Here is a 19,232-nt window from a genome sequence, read left to right on the forward strand (position 1 = left end):
TTCAAGCAACTCAGCAGGCTAGGACAAGGAGTTGGCTTTAAGAAAGGGCTAGCCAACCTTGGTGTACTACAACTCCCATCATCCCCATGGCTGGGGCAGAAGAGAGTTGTAGTATGGCCTCATCTGAAGGGCACCACACTGGTCGTGCCTGCTTTAGCAGAAAGCACACAGGTTTTGCTATCCAAACACAATGCATTCTCAATAAATTGATTGTTAGGCGAGCATCTGTCTAACGAATGGACGATTTCCATTTATTCCTAAGGGGAAATTTCTAATGCATTGTGAGCCACAGAATTTTGACCCCAAAATGAGGAGAAAACCCTCTGAAACCTTGCAAAAGGCAAACATGGAAGGGGGAAATGCTCCCTTATTTTGTCTGATCTCTCCCCCTTCCTTCCCAACCATAGTTTCTGGCAAAACAGCTGCCATGCACCAGCAAAACACAAAAGGTAATGCTTATTTAAGGCTGTGTCATTGCACGCACTGCACGTACTAGATGCACTTCCAGCTGTTTGGATATCTGAATCTGCAGTGTGCGTAGCAAAGTTTGAGTCCTAATTCCTCATGTTTGGATAAGTGAATTTTCCTTTAACAAGCATTTTGCTAATGGGACCTGCATGTACAAACATGAGAACAAACAGAGAGCTGCCCTTTCATGGCTCAATGTTGGCTATAAACGATGCAAGGCTTCTAAACCCCAGCAAAGTGACTTTTTGGAAGAACGTAACTAGAGCACTTCTAGCCTGGGAAATAGAAGAACAAGCAACTGAGAATGTCTAAGCAGATGTTTCTATAGGAGACGTAGCCAATGTGGTGACCTCCAGATGTTGCTGGACTATAATTCCCATGATTCCCAGCCAACAGTGCCAATGGCAAGGGATTATGGGAGTTATAGTCATATAATACTTGGAGGGTTATCCCCATACTATAGTAAACTTCTATAAGTTTAGTTGCTTATAATGTAAATTCAAAAAGCAGCAGGAGGTCAGGGGAGGGGAAGAAATATTTTTAGATTCCACTCCTCCTTTTGAGTAAACATGCATAGCCCTGTGCTGTTAGAATTGCTTAAAAGAAGAAATCCAAGACTCCCAGTATTACTCTGACGTGTATCTTCACCCAAGCTCCAAATCCCCATCTGCTTGAAACTCAAATTGGAGCAATTCCCAGATACCGGATCTGCTCCTCCACTAGTAAATTTATGAGCTTCACAAGGTAGGCTGAGCAACTTATCCTCACAAGTATTTCCTGTGCTCTTCTTTGCAGATGCAAACTACAAGGCCAGGAAAAATATTGCCCCGCCTTCTCCCAGAAAGCAGCTCACTGAAAGCAAGGGAGCACCCAGCAGATGAGGACCCAATTTGGACGACATTTATTCCTCCAAGCGCAAACATTTGTTTCATGTTTCGAGCAGTTTTCAAGTAAGTAAGCATTGTCACTTCGCAGCAGCCATTCTGTCAGGCTGCAGCAGATGGAGAGGAGGGAAGCAAGGCTATTTCATGGGCCCTGCTGAGAGACCAGCTGCCTTTGACTGTTCCTCAGCTGAAACCTAGCAATAGCCATTCTGCCAGGCTACCTGGGCAGCCTCCATGCCAGCTGGTTGCTGCAAGAACTGTAACTATCAGAGCTGGTGCTTGTTTTCCCCTTCTCCCTCCCCATCCCTTTTTCTTTTCATGTCGTGTCTTTTAAGCTTGAAAGCAGGGGTTGTTTCCTCACTGTTGCTTTTTCCTTTGTATGTAAGTCACTCATTCTTCAGCTGAAGAATGGAATAAAATTAAAATGAGGAGGAGAAGAAGGAGACATTCTTCCCTATGCTTTTATGAACTCACAGATATGTGCATGTGCTTTTTAAAGTTGTGAATGTTCATGCAGGGGTAGCATAAAACAAAGAAGTTCATTTGTTACCAGATAGGAATATCAGCTTATCTTCTCTCTTTGCTTTATCAAAGGCTTCCTGACCCCAAGGATACCTGAGGGGAAGAGAAAGAGGAGAAATATGCCAGGATTTATGTCTATAATCACTCAAATCAATATGCCTATTTTTAATGCAAGCAGTTGATATTAAGCAGTTCATTGATTAAACCCTGATCCTTCCCATTACACACAAGGTCTTTTCAGTTGCCACTATGTCTGTAGATGATGTGTTTGCTACACTGCTATAACCACACCCAAAAAGGGACGCGGGTGGTGCTGTGGTCTAAACCACTGAGCCTCTTGGGCTTGCTGGTAGGAAGGTCAGCGGTTCGAATCCCTGCGACGGGGTGAGCTCCCGTTGCTCTGTCCTAGCTTCTGCCAACCTAGCAGTTTGAAAGCACACCAGTACAAGTAGATAAATAGGTACTGTTGCGGCGAGAAAGTAAACAGCGTTTCCGTGCACTCTGGTTTCCATCACAGTGTTCCGTTGCACCAGAAGCAGTTTAGTCATGCTGGCCACGTGACCTGGAAAGCTGTCTGCGGACCAATGCCAGCTCACTCAGCCTGAAAAGCGAGATGAGCGCCACAACCCCATAGTCACCTTTGACTGGACTTAACCGTCCGGGGGTCTTTTACCTTTACCATTTACCTATAGACACACCCAGCTGTGGAGGCCGAAACACCTGGCTGATCTCCTAGCATGTTAGTGTTTGTGTGTGTGTGTGTTACTGTTGAGGATCATTTGGCAGAAGACAAGCTATACTTACTTAGGATTGTTGGTTTAAAATCCCCATCGACCACTAGAAATTAGATGTAGCTCTCTGGGTGTTGAACAACTATAGGAAGCATCTCGCTTCTATTCTGTGGGCACTTTGGGGGGAATCATGTTGTACAACAGCAGATTTAGAGGCTCTAGTTCCATAGTCAAAACTGCAGAAGTATTGCAGAACATGGGGCAGGTGTGGATGCCAAGTTGGAACAAGCCTTCTGCCCACAAGTCCCTTCTCACAAGGCAGGAGCCATGAGGTTTTGTGAGCAGGCAAAAAGGCTTACTAAGCCATGATATAACAGCTTCAGTGCAGTCAGCGGGGGAGCTTAAGCCTTGAAAAATAAAGCACAAACATGTTTCTGATCTTCAGTAGCATTGTAAGTTTGTGTACTCAGCTCAGGGTAGGAAGTCAGCGCCCAAAGCCAAACAAACGTCACATAACTCACTTATTAGTTGTGTATTCATTCATTTCAGTTATGCCCTATAAGAAGATGTACTCAATGTAGTGTACAGTAAGAGAGATCATCATATACAATTTTTTTTTTAAGAACAATGGTAACCGGAACTCAAAATAGCAGCAGCAAGGACTGAGTAGCATAAAAGATCATTCAAACAATGGAAAAATCACACGACGACGAAGAAGAAGAAGAAGAAGAAGAAGAAGAAGAAGAAGAAGAAGAAGAAGAAGGAAGTTTTCAAAAATCTGTTTAGGGGGGTAGTTATGCAAACAAACATAGCTCTACATTCCTAAGTTTTGTTTCAGTAGAGGATGAGACTACAGAAAGTGTTAAGGGAGAGACTGAAAGAGGTCAGAAAGCACCACGTAGAAGGAAGGTGGAATGAGGTGGAGAATAGGAGGCTTGGGAGCAGCTGAGAGTGGGATAGGAAGGCTCTATTTCCTGCAGAAAAGCATCCATGAAATTCCGAGTTTGTTTTCCCTAAAGCCCACCCAGCATGCCTCCCTCCTCTCAGCCCATGAAAAGAAAGCATCTCTTACCAGTCAACAGGGTTATGGGCATGCTGAAGGAGGTAAGGAGACTTCTCGTAGATCAGACGGTTCGTGGGACGAGCAGTGCTAGACTGGCTACCCTTCCCTCCCGTGGCCATGGCCAAGGCTGCTCTCAGTTGTATAGATCTGCAACACCAAACACAGACAGAAGGCTATTAGCTAGGCTAATCCCCATAGCGCTAAGATCTGGATTAGCTCCAGTGCCAGGCCTCTCTGTGAGGCAGACACACCTCTCAATGAGATCAGCATCTGCACAGACTCGGGTCTGCATTATATTAGTAAACAATGTAGGCTTCTCTGTCTGAAGAAGCAAGCCTAGGACTGCGAGCAATGAAACTGAAGCCTGGGGCTATCCTCAGGGGCCTGCTGCCAACCCCAAGGTATACCATGCCTGTTGACTTCAGGCACAGAACCTCTCTTGGGGTGGAGCTCCCTCCTGGAGGAGGCCTATGGCAGCAAGTATTGTTGTGGTTGTGAGGGAGCTGCGCCACAGCTGAAAGAAAAGCGTCTCTCCTTGTCCAGTGATTCAGCTGCTGCACGACAGGGATTTTCTCATGTTAGGTTCACAATACCAGCTTTGGTAAAAGGGACGCGGGTAGTGCTGTGGTCTAAATCACTGAGCCTCTTGGGCTTGCCAATTGGAAGGTCGGCGGTTCAAATCCCTGTTATGGAGTGACCTCCCGTTGCTAAGTCCTAGCTTCTGCCAACCTAGCAGTTCGAAAGCACACCAGCGCAAGTAGGTAAATAGGTACTGCTGCGGCGGGAAGGTAAACGGCGTTTCCATGCGCTTTGGTTTCCATCACAGTGTTCCATTGCACCAGAAGTGGTTTAGTCATGCTGGCCACATGACCTGGAAAGCTGTCTGTGGACAAACGCTGGCTCCTTTGGCCTGAAAGCGAGATGAGCGCCGCACCCTCATAGTCATCTTTGACTGGACTTAACCGTCCAGGGGTCCTTTACCTTTTTTTTTTTACCAGCTTTGGTTGATTGGAGCAAACTTTGGCTATAGCCCAAGACATGCAGAAGTCCTGGCACCTGCAGGTAGAGCTAAGAGTATCTCTTCCCTGAAGCCCTACTGAGCCACTGCCATGTGCCGTGCGCAGCCTTCAGTTATACCTCACCCTCCCTCCCTCCCATGCCTCAATTTACAAGACCAATCACAAACACATCTCCTCTTTATCGCTCCCAAGCTTTCCGCCACTGTATACATTTTCCCCGAATCATTATCTCTGTCTTTGTTACTATAATGCGCGTGCAATAGGCCACATGCTCATAATTCCTTGGCCCAGGAATGTCTTGATTCTAAAGTATTCGTTATCAATTACACTGTGTTTAAAAGCGTTGTGCAGAGACTAAAAGGTAAGACTGTTCCTGTCCACAGGCTCACAGTCTAATAGGCACAGTATGAAAGGAAAAGGGGATGGAGAGGGATGAAGAAAGCAAATCAAATTCAGGTACCAGTTCCTGAAGCTACAGTTGAGATCTAAGGGAGAGTTCTAAGAGCAAACAGCCCCACAGGAAATTGAAGGTACACAACCAAACTGGACTACGACATCAAGCTGTCTCCTCTTTAAAGCTGCCACACATCCCTTATATTCAGATATCCGTTATTTCTAAAGCAGCACCGCTTCACTTAATGTAAATAGATCTCACATTTCAGAACAATCATAGTTCTGTTAAACACGGCTAAGTAGAAAATGCCTTGCAGACTCCCTGCTCTTGCTTCTATTTAAAATTTGACCGGGAAGCCTCTCTCGTCTCTTCCTTAAAGTCACTTGGTTACCCTTGCCATCACAAGGAAACCACACCAGAGATGCGGATTTTCAAAATAGTGTTGACTCCACCCACATTCCGGAAACGTGATTTGTGTCTAACCAATCAGAATTCACTTTTCCTGCAGAGGGTGGAGCAAGCGCAGTCTTGGAAAAGCTTCAGGTCAGCTCCTTTGAAAGGAATGAAGCAAATACGGAGACCGTTTAAAAGTATTTCGGGAGACTCAACACTACATTATATATCTCATAGGATGCATCTTAAGGCTATATATGTCATGTTTTAGGTCTAAACTTCGGGTGTTTTACATGTATGCACCTTTTTAAAAAGGACCTTGTGCACTTAACGAACAGGTGTCTTCATCTGAATGTATGTTTAGGGATACACCTGCATCACTTAATATACTGTATTAAGTTACATATTACTTTGCAAAATGGGTCTGGAATATATTCATGCATACTGTTCATTCTTTATAGTATTACTGTATTTAATGTAATCAATAAAATTTGTGCGAATGAGAGAAGAAAGGATGAATCTTGGGAAAGGTAGCTCTGCAAGGTTGCCAAAGTCAGGAAAAGAAAGTTCCAGTGACTGATGGCTATAAACAGGACTTGCATCAGATTAAAATTGGGAGATGAAATTGCATGTTCCTGCACAGCTGCATCCATTTGCCTAGATCCCAAAGGCCCCATGGAGGGCAGAAACCATGACCTTTGAGTTACATAACCAAAAAAGGCCTTGCAATTCTGAGGTCAAGACGCTTCAAGAGGGAGGGGTGTGTGAAAGATGATACAAAGATCTTGGAATCCTGAAAAATTTCCAAGTCAGCTTTGCAGTCCCGAAAATATCTCCAATCAAGACTGTGCCACATAATGAAGAGATTGAGCTGAAGGTATTAAAAACGGTGGAAACTAGCCATCTTAGGGTGAAACCTCTGCAGTACTCCACTCTCTCTCCTAGTGATTAAGCTGGCCACTTAGGGAGAGCAACAGTCTCTAGTAACTATATTCCTTCCGAGCATGTGTAAATGTGTAATATGATGGAGTGCAGTGGGTGTATAGAACAAGATCCAAGTGTCATATTACAGGTACTCTGAGCAAGCGATAGGTAGGTGTGGCTAGAGATCTGGGAGCAGCAGGAACTGTAAACACAACACCAACAATGCAATGAAGCGCGACGGCGGAAAGAGAAACTGAAATGTTCTCTGCGCTCTGTTAGACCGGCGGATAAATCTGCAGTAGAGCACGGCAGAGCAAAAGAAAACTGCAACAAGAAGCAGAACCAGACAGGAAACCAGCCATGGAGCCCCTCAGGAAAAATATTGAAGGGTCGAGTAGAAATTCAAAAGCGCCGTTTAGCTCAAACCTCCTCTATTTGCAGGACTGGCGAACCTGGTGCCTTTCGGACGCTACCGGACTTCAACTCCCATCTGCCCCATGGCAATGGTGTGAGGAGGGGATGATGGGAGCTGTAGTCCAAACAACACATATAGCGGGCCACTGGCTTCCGCCTCTGTCCTACTTACAAGGGGGCAAAGGGGGTCTGAGTGTGAGTGAGCGAAGCTCGCCGTCTATGTCGGCTGGGGGGCGGGACGAGGCGGGCGGAGAAGAGGGCACATGCCATGCTCTTCTATAGGGGTGGCGCCCCAAAGCGAAACCACATCGCCACCGCTTCCCCCGTAGGGCTAAATGCATTGGGCCAAGCAACGCCAACGTGCAGTGCGATCCGCAGCAGCCAAGCCTGTTCAGTTCCACCCCCCGCCCCCATGCAAAGGCTATTTGGAGCTCCCCTGCGGAGTCACCCAGGGACTGACAAGGCAGGGAGGGAGCCAAAACAGACCCGGAGACGCCAGCCAGCCAGCTGGGCTGCTGCTATCTGCATGTAAACAAACACCAGCACGTCGCCAATCCGGATCTGGAAGTCCCCCGGGGCCGAGAGGGTGGGAAAGCGGCGTCGCTCGCCTGCACGGCCCGGTACCTGCGCGCCCAGGAGGTTCGGCTGAGCCCAGCCCGGCGGAGCAGCAGGCGGCCCCCAGCGCGGCGCAAGAGCGCGACCGGGCCGGAGATCATGGCCCCGCTGCTGGGCAACGAAGGGCGGCGCTGAAAGGGATCCCCCAGAGCGGGTTTGGCGGGCAGAGACAGGCAACGCCGCTCGCCTAGGGAGGAGGAGCCTGGCTCTCTCTATAGCCGGGCTTGGGAGGTGGGAGTTATTCCGGATCCTCGGGTAGCGGTGCAAGAAGCGCCAGCCAGAGCAAGGGTCAGGGAACGGGTGTGAACCGGGAGAGGAAGGAAGTTCATCCAAGGCCCGGGAAACGTATTCAGCATATTAACCTCCTCGGGTGCCTAGATGACTTTTGATCATTGACTTACTATTTGTGCATACTGAGGGGGAGGGGTGAAGCTGGCAGAGGTGCCCATGAGAATAAAACTTTTTTTTCCCCCTAGAACTTTTTAATAAGATGGTAGGAGACAAAGTACTTTGTTGCAGAGGCAGCTGGTGGAGGAGGGTTGCCCGGGGACGATAGAGAGACGGGCTTGTTTTCCTTATATATAGATTTTTGGGGTTGGGAGGAGTAGTCTGACATGAGGCTAGACTTAATTATGGCTCTGTGTAGTCTGTAGAAGAGCAGCAACAAAAGCCTGATTTCTACCCTACAAAAAGAATAAAATGCAAATTTAAGTCAGCATATTTCAAGGAGAGGCGAAAACCGGATTGCTGAGGCAACAGCTGGCCCAGATAGGAAATCGAAGTGACTGGAAGAATTTTCAAAACGGCAACAAACGGAAATAATCCCTGTCTGAGCAAAACTAAGAACAATATGAAAGCCACAACCAATATAATACCACACAAATTAACTGCAATCTCATACGTGCCTATTCATAAGTAAGCATTGAATTCAGTGGGACTTCGGTTGTGTACACACACTGGTTAATTCTGCATCCAGTGCACTCTCACTACTAGTTTGGGAAGTGGTTTACACATGATTTTAGCTACAATCCATATCTATCCTGCTGTTTCTTATGCAATTCTGCATTTTGAGGCATTTCCCCCCCAAAACCAGTTTCAGCTTGAATTGAGCTGTTCAAATCTGTGATAAACCTCTACAGTGGTACCTCGGGTTAAGTACTTAATTCGTTCCGGAGGTCGGTACTTAACCTGAAACTGTTCTTAACCTGAAGCACCACTTTAGCTAATGGGGCCTCCTGCTGCCGCCGTGCCACCGGAGTCCGATTTATGTTCTCATCCTGAAGCAAAGTTCTTAATCTGAAGCACTATTTCTTGCTTAGTGGAGTGTGTAACCTGAAGCGTATGTAACCTGAAGCATATGTAACCCGAGGTACCACTGTACTACAAATTCAGATTTCAGGAGTTTAGGTAAGCCATGGCTTTCACTGCTTAGGGTGAGGATATTCTACTGACCTACCATATGAGGCTGTTTTAAAGATTATTGAGATGATGAACATGAAACACATTGAAAACCTGAAGTTAGGCACACAATTCCCACCTATCCATGTCTACTTAGAAGTAAATCCTACTGCATTTCATGTAGCTTATTTTGCAATTGGTAAAGAGTGCACAGAACTGCAGTCTTTTTTCAAGCTTCTGTCTGCTTCACTGTCCACGTTACCATGGATTGAGACAATTGGCTTCTATATATGCTATTTTTATTTAGGTAAACCTTTGGTGGCTTTTTCACACTGTTTTCTTCTTGTTTTTTTCCTCCTTACAAGTGTATTTTTGAATTCATTTGGGGGTGTATTGTTTCCCTTTGTAAGACACTTAGAATTTTTACAAATAGAACAGTTATACTGTAGCATGTTTAAATAAATACTTTTTTATAATGTGATGTGTGGGAGAGGGAAGCAGATGGCTCTTAACACTTCCAGTAGGCAAAATTGTACTTGACAAACTTCCTTTGCCACCAAACTCTTAGCAGAACAAACGCCCCCTGCTGGTTATATGGTAGCAACTTTATTATTATTGCCTTCACAGAGGTCACCCAACTTTTATTCGGCCCGGTGGCATATTTGGAATGTTGAATGTCATGCGCACTGGTCACAAAATGGCTGCCACAAGGCGTGTGGCTTGACTCAAAATGGCTGCCATGAGGGTGTGGCTCAAAACCAAATTGGGAGTACTGTACAGTACGTACTGGTTTTCCTATAGAACAAAGCAATTTATTGGTTGGATAGGGTCAATTTTGGGCCACTCGCTGTCTTTCAGCCTAACCTGGTTCAAAGGATTGTTGCCAGGATAATATACTCGAGAGGGGAAGAACCATGTAGGCCACCTTGAGCTGCCTGGAGGCTATTATTATTATTACTATCAACCCGTTAGGACAAGAAGGCAAGGCAACCTACAAGGCAAGTGTTGCAGGCATCCCTTTTGCTGTTCCCTATCCACTATTACCGTATTGGCCTGCATATAAGCCACACTTTTTTTCCAAATTCCTACCATGAAAAGTTAAAAGTGCGGCTTAAATTCGCAACCTTACAAAAATTGGCTTTTACGGGACTTCTGGTGAGGCAAGATGGCAGGCGCCACAGCAGCGCGTAGCTCCTAGGACCACCAGCACCAGCATAAGACACAATTTTAACCAGGTGGCTTATATTTGGGTGTTGTCTTTTTTCTTCTTCTTGAGTTTTAAAGGTGCGGCTTATTTGCAGGTATGGCTTATATTCGGGCCAATACAGTATAAATAAAAATGCAAAAAAACAGCCTATGAAGCAAGTAGGGACCACATCCACATCACTGCTTCTAACCCCTTGCCTTAAAATGCCCTTGGGGGCCAGAAAAGGGAGAAAGACAGCACCCTCACGACTTCTACCCGTCCAAATAAAAATGGTGCTTGGTGCTAGAAAAACCAGGGAGGCAAGCCACTTCAGAAAAGGCTGCTGAATCAGACCATCTAGCTGAGCTTCTTGTTTCTCTCAGTGGCCAACCAGGACGATGCACCTGGAAAGCCCAAAAAGATAATATGGGGGGCTTGTGCCACAGCGGTTCCCCAGGGAGTGGTATTCAGAGGCATGTTGACTCTGGTCCTGACTGGAGGTAGCATGTACCTATCTACATCATGGCTAGTGGCCATTAATAGCCTAAATGTTCATTACATTGTCTATTTCCCTTCTAAATTGGTGGCCATCGCTACTTCTTGGGGCAGCAAATTCCTTAACGCCCTATGCATTTTTCAGTTAGATACATTAATGAAAACAGCAGCTCTGATGGAGCCAATCTCTGCAGCCTTTTCTGAAGTTTCAGAGTGGTGGCACAGAATATGAGCTTTATATACTGTCAGCATATAAAAGACATGGAGCATATTGGCTGGGGAACTGCCAAGTCAGTGAGTATACTTACCCACAAACTTGTGTGTCAGCATCTTAATGATCAGATTTAAAGCCCACCCATGCCCATTTGAAACTGGGAATTTAGTCTGTTTTTTCCTATGCCTGGGCAGAAACAGATCTAACTGAAATAGTCTAATCTCATCCACCTAAAGGTTTGTTTGCTTGTTTTAATTTTAAATGGCACTTTCCAAGCTACTATATTGATTCAAATTGTGGAGGGCCACAGTGCTGGTCAGATATCATTTATGATAAAAGCTTTCACAAAATCAGAATAGCAACCAGTCACAAAACCCCGTTAATAATTGGGTTATAATTCATTAACTTCTCAAGAGACAGCCTAAAACAGATCCTCCTCCGTCCCCCACCACTATTGTCGCTTTATATCAGGGTGGGCCATCTATGGCCCTCCAAATGTTGTTAAACTGCAACCCCTGTCATCCCTGACAACTGAGCATGCCGGCTGGAGATTAATGGAGCTAGAGTCAAGAAGATATGGGGAAACAAATATTCCCCATTCCTTTCTCAACCTTCATTTCTAAGCCTCTCGCAGCAGTGATTTGTGATATCCTTATGAACCTTCCGGGACGCGGGTGGCGCTGTGGTCTAAACCACAGAGCCCAGGACTTGCCGAACAGAAGGTTGGCGGTTCAAATCCCCGCAACAGGGTGAGCTCCCGTTGCTCGGTCCCTGCTCCTGCCCACCTAGCAGTTCGAAAGCATGTCAAAGTGCAAGTAGATAAATAGGTACCGCTCCGGCGGGAAGGTAAATTGCGTTTCCGTGCGCTGCTCTGGTTCGCCAGAAGCGGCTTAGTCATGCTGGACACATGACCCAGAAGCTGTACTCCGGCTCCCTCGGCCAATAAAGTGAGATGAGCGCTGCAACACCAGAGTCGGCCACAACTGGACCTAATGGTCAGGGGTCCCTTTACCTTTACGAACCTTCCAACAACTCTGCATTTTGACTACGTTTCTCTTGCTCTAAGAGCAAGGGGTGGGGGGAACCCGTGGCCCACGAAATGATGTTGGACTACAATGTCTATTGTCCCTGACCATTGGCCATGCTGGCTGGTGTTGATGGGAGCCGTAGTCCAACATTTGAAGTGCCACAGGCTCCCCATCCCTGCTTTGTCCCTGGTTATCACTCAGCTTACTTTACAGCAACCATTTCCAAAGCAAATCTAGACTACATTTCTATAATAATGCCCTTAGAAAAGATGAGATACCTTTCTACTAGCATAGTATACATACCTCATGGCATACAGTGGCACATGTAGACGTTTCAATGCTGAGTAATGGGTTCATCAAAACCTATTATTTAAATCTTGCGAATGAATGGTTTTAAAAAACCAAGTTCCTTTGGAAACATTACAAAGTTCAATAGCTGGAGTCAAACAGAAAGGACTTCTCTTGTCACTGAGCTAAGAGATTATTTTATTTTAATCGCTGTATTTGGGCCCTTCCAAAATAGGTTAAGAGAAAGATCAGAGCAGCACTCTCCACACTTGTGAGTCACAGCAACTGGTATCCAGAGGCATACTTGATCTGATTATGGGTGGTTGGGGTGAGGGGCATTTTGCATCAAAATGCCATTGTAGTGCAAACCTGTCCAGTGTGGACAGCCAAAGTTATAGTGAGACTTTTTGGGGCTCCTGTGCTTGTAGTTAAGAGCTTGCTTGAAACTTCTGCCTGTGTTATTGCATCTCCTTAAGCATAGCAGCAAGATTACTGATACCCCTTAATTACCATTAATGCCAATCTCTGTTTTATTTTGTTTTGCGTTTCATCACTAATGTTCTCCTACAGCAACCTGAGCAAACAATAAAATGACCAAAAGCTACGAGTAGGTAACTTTTAATTAACATTGCAGAGTTCTTTTCCTAACCAGGACTTCCTAATGAAGCATTATAGAAGGCCACGCTAATGGGCCCTAGCATGGAAGCAACCTGTGTCTTCCTGACCCAATGTAAATGAAATAACTAGCAGGCATTAAAGAGAATCCTGTTTTTGAGATTGCTTTTAAACCAAAGAGTGTTGGAGCATGTTAATTGTTGCCCAGAGGAAGATCTAGGTGATGCCCTCTCATTACCTGTGCTGGCAAGCAAATTGCCTAGGGAATGCAGCCATGCAAGACTGTAAATGGTTTTAATTTGCCAGCAAGAACATCAGTGAATTTTCCATTACATTCATCTCAAGGGGAACTACAGACCAGTGCTGAATATTATTCTTTTTAGCATGGACTGCAGAAACCCAAGCCGCTCAAATGCAGTTCAAAACAAATCAGCACACGTCTAGCTTGTTACCTTAACATGGCAAACAAGAGGTATGCTGATTTGTTTTGAACTTGAGTTAGCAGCTTTCATTCATTTCAGCTCAGAAAGGACTCAACTTCCTGCAGTTAGCAAATAACAAAGGCTCCACTAGACTACAATCTTGTTTGTCAACACAGGTTGCTAAAGAAGACTGCTCAAGGAGCTCAAAAATCTTCCTGTTTTTGATCACACGGTGCACCATGGATTCTAGTTATTAATTAGCATAAGGACATTTGCACCGTCAAGGCATTTCAAAACAGCCTGGAGGTCCAGCTACTGCATTATCATGCTCTCTCCAACACTGAATAGTCAGCAAAGCTCACAAGGAGTTGCATGCAGGTGGGAAAATGTTTGCCTGTTGAGAGTGAGGGCAAGGGACATTGCTGACACTCTGAATTGTCTTTGTACTGTTGTCACATAACCATATTTGAATGGTGATTTCATGTCATGGCAATTGTCCATTTATACTAAGACCGAAGAGCTTTGGCCTGGCTCTGAATTGAGTGGCCTGTATAGCTGGAAAGACGAAACCCTAGTTTTCAAACAAAGATGTAACTGAAAGAGCTGCCAATAGAGGCAGTGTGCAGGCATGAAAGAAGTAAATAGTCGGGCTATTAAAAGACAGCAGGACACCTCCTCCCCACAAGCCACTCTTTTCCTTCGAAAAGTGTGCAACCTTAGTTGAGACCCCTTTGATCAAACCTGAAGAGAAGGAAGGTGATTTAACACAGAAAAGAAATCCATTATGAAGTGTGAAACCTCAAGCATATTTGAACTTTTTATTGACTTCTTATTTCCCTCCCCCCTCTTTATGTTCCATTATAGCCAGAAAAGTTGTATTGGTATGGTGATTGCTTAAGCATAGGCAACAAAACTTCAATGATTGTACCACAATGCTCTCCATGCCTGGCCCCCTATTCACATCCCACCTCAAGCTTATTCTAGCTGGATCAGTGCTCCACAAACATCTTGTCCTGCAGATGAATCTTGTATTGGCATGCTGAAATCCTAGATTAAGACACAGTTGGTAACTGGGATTTAACTTCATGCTGTACATACACTCTGTCTCTGCCATTCCAGCTTGGAAGGAGAGTTTGGCTGAACTGAAGATAACGCACCTATTGATACATTTATCTCTCTCTCGAGTTTTTAAAGCAAGTTTAAGCCCCAAAATGAAATGCTCCAAGGCCATCAAGCACAATAATAAAGTTTTATCATCACGGAGTCAGGATTCCCGACATCATATTCAAACAATGACCTCCATCATTTGCCTCCATTAAAGCAGTCCAGAACTTCCTCGTGAGTTTCGCAAACTTCATTCAAACACCCTTTTCCACTGTGGAATCTGCACTTTCTGGAGTGCCCCTCAGTCGCAGGTATCCCATGTTTTTGAGTTTGTGGCTTGAGAGGTAGGCGCTGGGGACAGCAACAAAAGTCTGTGATCAAGCATATAACTAAGAGGTTGTCCATGATGATAACAAAGGAGAAACTGGATTCCTCAAATGATTACTGAGGGGTCAAAGGAAAACGTCGTTCGGACCGAAGGAGGCAGAAACACAAGTGGCAGAGACATCGGATTTGGAATGAAGGAACATCTGGGCAGAAACAAGAGACTGAGAATTGTGCTCTCCTAGTGCAAAGTGTAATGCTTCTTCAGAATCCTGAGCATCCAAGTTCAGGAGCTTTTTTTTTTAACAAGGCAAGTTTCTAGCCTGGCTAGTAATTTGGGCAAATTTGCTACTCAAGAATTAGAAGCCAGAAGAGGTTGGACCAGACTTCCAGTGGTCAGGCTGTTGTTCTTGATGCTGTTACACCTCCTTCCTATAACCAGTCTCAAAACGTATCAACTTTGCTCCAAAAATTGTAGGCAGAATGAAGGGTGCACAAAGAAGAATGTGTGTGCAGTTGGTCTTGCTGCTGCTGCTGTTTATTTTTACAGTCAGGAAGGTTTTCTAGTTGCAGGCTTCTGAATATATCTATCCCCTCCCCCCCATAGTGTAACTGGAGGACAAGAGCAACTGAGGAAGAGACTGCCCTTCATTAAGGGACCCAGTGAAAGTGACTGTGGAAAAAGAAATTGGATTTCCTCCTCTAATGTATAACAGTGCTATACTTGCTGACCTATCCTGATTTCCAGAAGTGAGACTGTCATGCACGCAGTGCCACTGCAAGCCTTGGCAAAACGTTTTTGTGTTTTCCATGCAGGTTACAAAATAATTTGATTCCCTTCCCTCTGAAGGGACAATCTTCCATGAGTTAATTTTTATTTTATCCTAGCCTCTGTGTGTACCAACATAAAAGCACTGGAGAATGAAGACCCTTGAAAACTCAAGCCCTTCTTAAAAGATCTCCCATCTCCTGGGTACCCATCCAAACAAGGCCAGCTAGTGGCAGGGATGTCCCAGTTCTCCATCAGAGGCAGCAGACTCCAGGCAATGTTCAACATGATGGAGCGATTGGTTCTTCTGTAGGCCACCAAACAAGGAGATTCTTGCTTATGAATCTCTTTGGCTTAGGCAGAAACTAGAGAAGAGTTTCCAGGGAGACATTTCCTCCCACCCCCATCAAAACTAATGTGCCCACAAAGCCATTTTGCATGGGAGGTTTTCCATAGCAGCTGGGGAAGGAGCAAGAGAACAGTTTGCATGACACCAACAAGAGTCTTCTCAGAGGAAAGGGTTCATACCGCCTTGAGAAGGTAGTGGCGGGGGACCTGAGCCAGACAGTGGTAGGAGAGGTTGAGGCAAGTTGCCAGGTAGCTCTGGGAAAGGCCCTGCTCCAGTCTGAGGGAAGGCACTCATGGAGGCCGGGAGGGCCATCGCTGGTGGGATGCTGCTGAGTGGAAGAGGGAGTGAAGCACTGTAGGTCATGGAGTTCATGGTCATCCCCATAGCTATGGTGGGCACTGGGGAGCTTGTCCGCATCTGGTTGAGAGTTGGTTTGGGCTGGTCCATGACGTTGAATGGGTTGGTGGGAGAAGGTGTGCTGAGACCTGGAAGAAGGAGAGGGAGGGAGAGAAGTCATCAGCACATCATTCCAAAGGTGTGAGGCCAAGGAAGTGAAGCTCCCCTCCCCCTGTTTTTTTTAAAAATGCACACAAATATGGCAGTATCTACAACCATGTGACCCAAACACTCTAATGTTAAATAAGGAAAGTGTGGAAACGTGTTGCTGAGGGTTCCCATTTTGCCACATATTTTGAGTTCCAAGTTTTGGAGCCAAAAGCAGAGATGGCCTGAGCACCAATCATGGCAACTGGCAAATATCAACATGCCTCGTATGGAAGAAGTCTGAAATTTCTGACAAGGACTGGTTTCAGTGAAGAAATGGGCCCAGTAAAAAGAGGAGGGGAGGAAGAATAGCAGCTCTGTGTGGCAGGCGTTAGGGAGCGGACTGTACAATGGGGAACTAATGTGCTAGGCTGAGTGCAATCAAATGTGGGCACCAAACAAGATTGAGACAAGGCATGTTGCCGCCTGAAGCAAATGGTAAGATGGACCCCCCCCCCATTCCACATATAAACACTGACCAAACTGATTAGACTGGCAATAAGAAAGCATCTTCCACTGCACCTGAGGTCAGTAGGCTAGCTCCAGGAGTGTAGGGCAGCCATGTGACACACACGGTTCTGTCCATCACATGAACACTACCTCCCATCTGCTGCCTGGGGCAGCTGCCACCCCAGTTGGCCTAATGGTAGGGCTAGCCACGTTACAAAACTCTGGGCAAAACTGTGGGACAGAATTGCTAATGGATCTATTCTGCCTATAAGGCCTACCTGCCAGAAATGGATTACGAGACATCAGGTTCTGAGGGGCTGTGACCAAGGAGTCCAGATTAACCAGAGAAGAGGCATTTGGGCCAAGAAAGGCCTCTGGCGTTTTGCTGTCTTTCTTCTCCTTCTTTGAATCAGGAAGAGAGTCTCCTAAACCTGCAATATCAAAAACGTCCTTATTCTTGACTCCATTCTCTTTCGTGCTTGGAATAAGGTCACCAAACAGGTCCACATCTACCAACAATAAGAGAGAGAGAGGGAGGATGTGTTATTTCTGTTCCTTTTCACTGAGATACTCCATGGTTTGCCCCACATTTCCTGCTGGGTTCTCATTTAATCAATTAATTATTCAGTCCTTTCTTAGATGTACTGTATTGGCTCATCTTCAGATGAAGTTCTCAGAGTGGCTAATGATAAAAAAGATGAAATGAATGAAAACAATAGCTTGATAGATATAATAAAATAAAATCACTACAGTGGAAACACAAAAACAGAAAGCAAATGGAATAACTCAGTTGTGTGCGTCTGATCATTCTGTCAGTGCAAGCATTTCTGTTTCCCAAACAGAATGATCCCTCTCCTCCCCCTGCCCAGGTTCTCCTTAACCTCCTGAATGGATTTGGGGGAGTTGTGAGGAGAGGAGATGGGGAAGCCTTATTGCCCTAGTGGGAAACCCTGCATTAGCTTCCGCTAGCATGCCTGCTTAGTTGGGCCAGAGCAACAATAAAACTCCATCTCAAAGATTCTTATGCATTCTAATAGAACTACAAGGACTGGGCAAATACAAAGGTGTTAAGTTGACATCAGAAAGAGAATGGCACCAAGCAAATCTGTCTTGAGAAGGTATCCCAAAGGTGAGGCACCAGTTGATGATCATAACATTTGGAGAAGGGCCTAAGAAGGGCCAATCAGGCTCCTGCAGGAGGAGGAATCCTCTAGGTCAGCCTTCCACAAGTCGGTGGTCTTGAGATCTTTTGGACTACTACTCTCATCAGCTCCAGCCAACCAGCATAGCCAGTGGTCAGGGATAAAAGGAGTTGTAGTCCAACAACATCTGGGGGAGGCACCAGATTGATGAAACCATTTAGGGCTTGAAAAAGGCTAAAACCAGCACACTGGACATGGAATCTTATTCACGCTGCATTTCTGCCACAATCCTTCATACTTAAGAATCCACCATTTTCACAGATGCACTTCTGTACATCTTTAGGAGATGGGTGTGTGTGATTTACATCAGCAGGTGTACAGCCTACCAGTTCAATCTCAAGTTAAAAGGAACTTAATTTTCCAGAATAGGGAAAGATATGTGCCTAAATGCCCCTGGAGAGCTGCTGCCCATTGCTGCTGTGGGTGTGTCATTGTTCAAAGTATAAAGCATTGCTTACATAATTGTCCTAATGCTCAGCACTGCCTTCCTTTAACACACATTTGTTGCTGTCTCATCATTCAAGTCCCACTTTAAAGCTTCTTCTCTAAGGCGTCCCCCCCCCTCCCAAACTCTATTGCAAATTGGGATTGCTGCTAGAAACCTTTTGTGGGTAATGCATTCTAATATAACCTTTGCACATGGACATTTTTTTAAAAAATCCATCTTAGGAGCTCCCAATGTTACATTGGCATCAGCCCCCATCGAAAGCGTAGAGCTGGAAGGCACCACCTGAAAGGCCATCTCTACTCACTGCCAATGTGGGAAATCAGACCAGAATGGAAACTCTAGAGCAGCTTTCCCCAACCTTGTGCCATCCAGATTTTTTGGACTACAATTCCAATCAACCCCAGGCCCGGTGGCCAATAATCAGGGATTATGAGAATGGGAGCCCAACACATCTGGAGGGAAAGCTGCTCTGGAGGGAAAGCTGCTCTGGAGCTTTAAGGCTAGAACTAATCATCAAAACATGATAGGTGTAAGCAAGGGCAAAGCCATGGACTTATTTTCCAGCAGGATGCATACTATGAAACAAAAGCAGTGGGAGAAGAAGAGTAGTATGTGTGAAATTTACCTCCATGGCAGCCATCAAAATTATAGGATCAAAATGATGCCTGAAAGTGCATATGGAGGAACTGTCCCTTTCACTTACCTACTGGGCTGTTGGATTTCCCAGAACTGTCATGTTCTGGCTGATCCATGTGTTCAGGTAGTTTTGCAAACAAGTCAAAAGCAGCACTGCCTATGGAGGAGTTGAAGACAGAAAGAAAGCTTAGGGGAGGGGGCGCTAAATAAGTTGCCCCCCCCCTTTTGAGTGAGTAGGACTGGCTCTGTCTACCCCATCTCAACACCACTGCTGATTTAGGAGTTCGGGGAAAGCAGGGCTAACAATGAATCCCCAACATTGTCCTTCCCAATG

General features: G+C 45.5%; 2 protein-coding genes and 1 long non-coding RNA gene across 13 annotated transcripts in view; 1 reads left to right on the top strand and 2 right to left on the bottom strand.

Moving 5' to 3' along the window:
* The window catches only part of SPATA20 (spermatogenesis associated 20), a 49,734-nt gene extending 42,114 nt beyond the window's left edge, over nucleotides 1–7,620 (bottom strand). The window contains exons 1-3 of one of the 4 annotated variants that reach the window (XM_082211041.1): nucleotides 7,437–7,620; nucleotides 3,678–3,815; nucleotides 1,903–1,967 (exon numbers count right to left, since the gene is read on the bottom strand). In XM_082211041.1, the coding sequence (XP_082067167.1) occupies nucleotides 1,903–1,967; nucleotides 3,678–3,815; nucleotides 7,437–7,528 (295 nt within the window). In that variant the 5' untranslated portion in view covers nucleotides 7,529–7,620. The other 3 variants (XM_082211042.1, XM_082211044.1, XM_082211043.1) reach the window with 3 other exon arrangements.
* Nucleotides 7,621–7,696: 76 nt separating this feature from the next.
* Nucleotides 7,697–14,408, top strand: LOC309525729. Of its 2 annotated transcripts, none has more exons than XR_014216512.1 (2): nucleotides 7,697–7,772; nucleotides 8,081–14,408. It is a non-coding gene; the product is annotated as an uncharacterized lncRNA (long non-coding RNA). The 2 variants fall into 2 exon arrangements; XR_014216513.1 differs by having other exon boundaries at nucleotides 7,727–7,797.
* The window catches only part of EPN3 (epsin 3), a 33,994-nt gene continuing 28,639 nt past the window's right edge, over nucleotides 13,878–19,232 (bottom strand). For 5 of the 7 annotated variants that reach the window (XM_082211061.1, XM_082211065.1, XM_082211063.1 and 2 more), the window contains 3 exons: nucleotides 18,966–19,055; nucleotides 16,891–17,121; nucleotides 13,878–16,104 (listed from right to left, as the gene is read on the bottom strand). In XM_082211061.1, the coding sequence (XP_082067187.1) occupies nucleotides 15,779–16,104; nucleotides 16,891–17,121; nucleotides 18,966–19,055 (647 nt within the window). In that variant the 3' untranslated portion in view covers nucleotides 13,878–15,778. The remainder of the gene's footprint in view (nucleotides 16,105–16,890; nucleotides 17,122–18,965; nucleotides 19,056–19,232) is intronic. The other 2 variants (XM_082211064.1, XM_082211066.1) reach the window with 2 other exon arrangements.

The sequence above is a fragment of the Podarcis vaucheri genome (assembly GCF_965113315.1).
Source record: "Podarcis vaucheri genome assembly, chromosome: 2".
Classification (NCBI taxonomy): domain Eukaryota; kingdom Metazoa; phylum Chordata; class Lepidosauria; order Squamata; family Lacertidae; genus Podarcis; species Podarcis vaucheri.